Raw genomic sequence first — 5,756 nt, 5'->3', positions numbered from 1 at the left:
AATAATAATAATAATAATAATAATAATAATAATAATAATAATAATAATAATAATAATAATAATAATAATAATAATAATGATAATAATAATAATAATAATAATAATAATAATAATAATAATAATAATAATAATAATAATAGTAATAATATTAGTGGTAATAATAATAATAATCCAATGAACAAATTTGTGATTGGATTCAAACAAACAATTTTTTGTTTGAATTTAACTCAGTACTCCATTTCAAACTTGTAATTTAGTAAAAATTTTCATTTTAATATAATCGTTTTTTCTTTTCTTTTTAATTTTTGATCAAAAATTATTGCCAAAAATGGAAAACAATTTTTTTTCATATGTGAAGTAAAATTAACTGCTTAAAACAACGAAAAAAAAAGAATGAAAGAAAGTAATTACAGCTTAAGCTTTTCATTGGGTTAAGGAAACCAATGAAATGCTTTTTATTAGTAAATTTGAAGTGTTGTTAAGTAAGAATAGTATATACGTTTGGCGGTAAGTGTCATGCAAAGAGTAAAATCGAAGCAGATGACAAATAGCATTCATTGATGGGACAATTGAAAGAGGGAAATTTTGTAAAGCTAACCCAAATGTCTTTCATCTTGTGCTAATCAATTCTTAACAAATAATTGGAGCAGGAAGTATAGTGGAAATTGAATATCGGATAAATTAGAATCTTAAAAGGAAAAAAAGAAAGACAAGACAAGAATAGGAAAAGAAGGAAATATTATGGATAGATTTTAATTAAGAAGTTAAAAGAAATAATTTTATGGAATTATTGTTAAATTAAAAAAAAAGAAAACAATTAATAATTTAGAATAATTTGAAATTTATTTTATTAATTTTAGGTCAAAAAGAGTTGGGCAAAATTTAATTTTGAGGTGAAAAAATGAAAAAAAAAATATATATTGTTTTTAATATTTTAAAAGTAACAAAAATTACGAAATTTAACAAAATTTAGCAACTAAATTAGATATTAGCAAATTATTTCAAATGGGATCAGCTGTTCTTAGAAAAAAAAAAAAAGCAAACAATCTATTTGTAAGATTAACGAGTTGTTTATTTGTTTTTTTGGTACCACTTAATAGCCCATTCATTTATTATTTTTTTTAATTTTTTTCAAATAGATTTCAACTTTACAAAATTGTTTATTATTTTTGTTTAGTAATAAAATGAAATTTAAAATTTTAGTTTTTAATTTTTTGCAAAAAAATTTCACAATAATTTTATTTTAAATTTTCATATTCCCTTTCCTTTTTTATCAAATTTTATCATAAATATATGTGCCAAAATAATTAATATATTTATATATATATTTGTGATAAAATCAATTTATCAGTAATGAAGTAGTATTAGTAATACAATAGTTTATTAACAGTATAATAAAATTTGCATTAATAAGTACTGAATTATACAAATAAATCATTTATAAGCCATTAAAAAATATTCCTTTAAAAGATATAATTGTTGAATTTTGATAAAAAAAACAACTATTAATTTAATTTTATGAAATATTAACAAATAATTTATTTATATTTAAACAATTATTTATATTAAATTGAAACTAAAAACATTGCGCAAAATGTTAATTAACACTTAATTAGGCGAAGTATCTATTTATATTTAAATAAATAAATTGGTTAAAATACCCTGTAATGTTTTACTTCTTTTCCTTTTTAAATATAACATTTGTTAACCTAAAACATTATATTTAACTTAATAACTTGAAATATTTTGTAAATTTAATAGTTTTAAAAAATTTGTCGCGTATCCTATTTAAATAAATCAATCAAATTAATGAATAAGTAAACAAAACAGGTCACCATAGACTTTCTCAACGTATAATTCGATTAATAAAAATAAATAAATAATTTTTATCAAAAATTAATTTTATCCAATTTTTCATCGAAATAAGTATTGTTATATTCGATAAAGATAATTATGATAATTATATTTTTTTCTTTCATTACATGTTATAACATTAACAATCAATGAAATATAGTTATGAATAAATGATTGAATAATAACAAATTATTTTTTTAAAAAAAAAATTGGATTGAAATTTAAATATCCTTGAAATTTCAATAGAACTCATAGAATTTGATGTCTTTTTTTTTTTTCTTCGCAAATTATTATCATTATATGGAGGTCATTGTATTCGTCTCTTAATTTCTTTTCTTTTTTTTGAGGTTCTAATACAATTTCACCAAATTTTTGCATGCACAAAAAAAGTGGCAAAATAATTTTATTTATTTTTAAATTTAAAATTTGTACTTAAAATTTGAATTAAAACTTCTAATAAATTGATATATTTGATTTTAATTCAACTGAGACAAAAATTTTGCAAAATGACCAATTTCAAATTTAACTGAGACAGACAATAATTCATTGAAATGACCAATTTCAAGGTTCTTATTTTATTCTTGAAAAAAAAGAAAATGACCTTCAACTGAAGTGGACCTACTACTGATCAACAGCTTACAGGATTATCTATAATTGACCTTCGTCCAGCAGGCATTCATCTATTCATCTATATACAACATTGAGAGATTTAGATGACCGTATCAAAATAGTAAACATATCAATGTGACAAATAAACAAACATATTAGACAATATTATTCCTCATCCTTATCAACAAATTTATAAACAAAATTTTCAAATTATTCAAATTTTATTTGATCGTGAGGAAAATTCTTAATTTAAAAAAAAGAATTGAAAAAAAGTAAGTTGAAAGAAGGACGAAAAAAAAGGGAAGAAATTAATTAATTTGTAAAATTTCATTTCAATATTTTATCACTAAAATGAGTAAATAATACTTGAATAAATAAATATGGTAAATGTTAAAGAAATTAGTCAAATTTTCAAAAAAAAGGAAGATTCAAAAAAAATCATTCAAATTAAACAACAACAAATTCAAAGAGAATAAAAAAAAAAGAAAACTAATTTCTTTTTATTCGAATTATTGCAAAAGAAAATTATTTATCCATTTTAAAATTATTTGATTAAATTAATTTAAATTAAATAACGATAAATTCAAATGAGACAAACGAAAAAAAAAACTAACTTTATCCAAATTATTGAGAAAATTTTGAATTATTGTTACTGGAAATGATGTAAATCGATTTTCCGAAATATCAATCATTCGTAGCATTGGTAAAATTTCTCGTAAATGTTCCAATAATGTTGTTAATTGATTACCGGATAAATTTAGAAATACAAGTTGTGCAAATTCATTGGGTAATTGTTGTGGTAAATATTCAATAAAATTATAACCCAAATGAAGTATTTTAAGTTTTGTCATATTAGCTGTTAGCCATTGTCCAATACCATTAATATGATTTTCGTTTAAATGTAAAATTTCCACCGTATTACGAGCTATTCCAAGATTTTCCGCATGAAAATGTTGAAAATTATTCCGTGATAAATCCAATTCACGTATTGCTATTCCAGTTTTTAATGAATTAAATGATAATGCATGTTGATGATTACCAAGTTGATTACCAGCAAGTAATAATCGTGTAATATTTGTTTTAGCAAATATTTCTGATTCAATTTCAACAAGTTCATTATTACTTAAATCAAGTGTATTTAATGAACTTAAATAATTACGTAATACACTTATTGGTACTTTACCAAGCATATTACCAGCAAGGCCAAGTTGTCGTAATGAATGAAATTTATTCAATGCTAAATCATTTACTGCACCAATACTTAAGCCACATTCATTAAGCTCTAAACGTTCCAGCTGTGGTATATCCGTAAAGAGTAAATTAAATTGTTGCACAGGTATTCGATTACCATCCAAATGTAGTGTTTTCAATTTTTTTAAATCACGTAATAAATTTACCGTAATTTCGGTAATATTATTATGTGCTAGGGAAAGAATTTGTAAATTTTTAAGATATGTAAAAGCGCCTGTTGGTAGTACACTTAATGAATTTTTAGCTAAATTAAGCTCACGTATAGTTGGTATACCAGAAAATATTGAAACTGGTAAATGTTGAATACGATTTCCTTGTAGATCAAGTATTTCCAATGAGCGTAATTTTAAATCACGACTTATTGATGGAATACCGCAATTAATAAGGCGTAGAATGCGCAAATGTCGCAATTGATTTAAATTATCATCCCAGAGAAGATTATTTGGATGATTTAATGGTGCTTCAACATCCAATACTGTTACTTCTTTGGGAATTTGTTTGAGAAGTTTCGAAAATGCTCTTTGTTCCAGGCCACCTTGATGACAATATACGGAAATTTCCATGGTACCATCAATAGTAGTACCATCATCCCAAATGACATGTTCACATTCGCAAAAATTTGGACATTGTGAATTAGCGATTTGAATATTATTCGTATTACGATGTGATCGTTCAGTCTTATTTTGATAACCTTTGACCGTTGGAATAGATTTGATCCGAGGATTCGGGATATTTTTTGCAGTATTTGAAGTAATATTAGCACTAGCAATTGTAATTAGTGGCAAAAAATTGGCTATAATATAGAATGGAATAATAAGACGAATGACTGCAATTGACTGAACAGATGGATAATGATTTCCAGAAAAAGATCGATTCATCCGGAATAGTTATTACCGGAATATATGAATTACCGGTAATTATTTCTGCAAAAAAAAAAAAGAACCATTAAGTGATTAAGCGGAAGTCTAGAGAAAATATGCTAAAAAAAAAACGTTAAATATTGTAATCATTATATCACTATCATAATCTTTAAATCATCATAATTAATGAATCCATTGTAATTATCTTATAAATAAGCATCCAGCATTTTTTATTGCTATTATTTTTATTACTATTATCACTATTTTATCGTTATTATTATCATTATCATATATCGAAAGTGTTAAATAGCATAATCACCCACAAACATATCATTATCATAATCTTTAAATCATCATAATTAATGAATCCATTATAATTATCTTATAAATAAGCAACCAATATTTTATTATTACTGCTATTTTTATTGCTGCTATTACTATAATCATTATCACTAAGTTATCACCATCATCATCATCATCATCACAATAAATAAACTGTAGCCAGTTGAAGAAAAGAAAGCATCAAAAAAGTAAAATGTCAACATATCAAAAGTTGTTGACAGATACAAGCTGTAAGCATTAGCTCTTTCATCTAATATTTTGTTCGTAAAAACATAAATTTAATTTATCGAACGAAATTTAAATTTTCATCCTTTCTCATTCCTCATTCCTTCCATCTTTCTTGGTCATTTTCTCGTTTCTTCTTTACTTTTCCTTTTTTTTTTTTTTTTTTTTTGCTACAAAGTTTCGAAAAATTCTCTTCTCTTTTTTTTCCTTTTTTTCAAATCTTTCCTAAATTATGTCTCTCTTTTTTTTGATTACAAAAATTTTACTTCTTAAACAATTTATTTTTATTTGAAACAAAAAAAAGGCGTAAAATTGTTGAATAAAATTTCAATTTTAAATTTTTGAATAAAATATTTATTTCGATTTCGGATATTTTTTTTTCAAAACATTTATTTTGATTTTATTTTAAAGCAAAATTCAAACAAACAAACAAACAAACATATATACAGTAAAATGAATTTAACATTGAAGCTTTTTAGTCTTATTGGAATTATACTAATTAATTAATTAAACTTAATTAATTGTATAAAAAAAAGAGAAAAAAAATGGAAAATGAGTATTATTTATAATTATTTCGTTAAAAAAAAAAAAAAAAAAAGGAAAGAAAGAAAGGAA

The 5,756-nt window shown here is 22.8% G+C and overlaps 1 protein-coding gene across 1 annotated transcript; it reads right to left on the bottom strand.

The window, feature by feature from the left end:
• Nucleotides 1-3,020: 3,020 nt before the first annotated feature.
• On the bottom strand, nucleotides 3,021-4,592 carry LOAG_12050 (hypothetical protein; the record flags this gene model as incomplete). The annotated part of the gene is made up of 1 exon (XM_003147564.1): nucleotides 3,021-4,592. The coding sequence occupies one exon, from the start codon at nucleotides 4,590-4,592 to the stop codon at nucleotides 3,021-3,023; it is 1,572 nt and encodes a 523-aa protein (XP_003147612.1).
• Between the last annotated feature and the right edge of the window lie 1,164 nt (nucleotides 4,593-5,756).

This window comes from Loa loa (assembly GCF_000183805.2).
Source record: "Loa loa unplaced genomic scaffold supercont3.402, whole genome shotgun sequence".
Taxonomy (NCBI): Eukaryota; Metazoa; Nematoda; class Chromadorea; order Rhabditida; family Onchocercidae; genus Loa; species Loa loa.
This window is presented reverse-complemented; position numbering and strand designations above follow the sequence as displayed.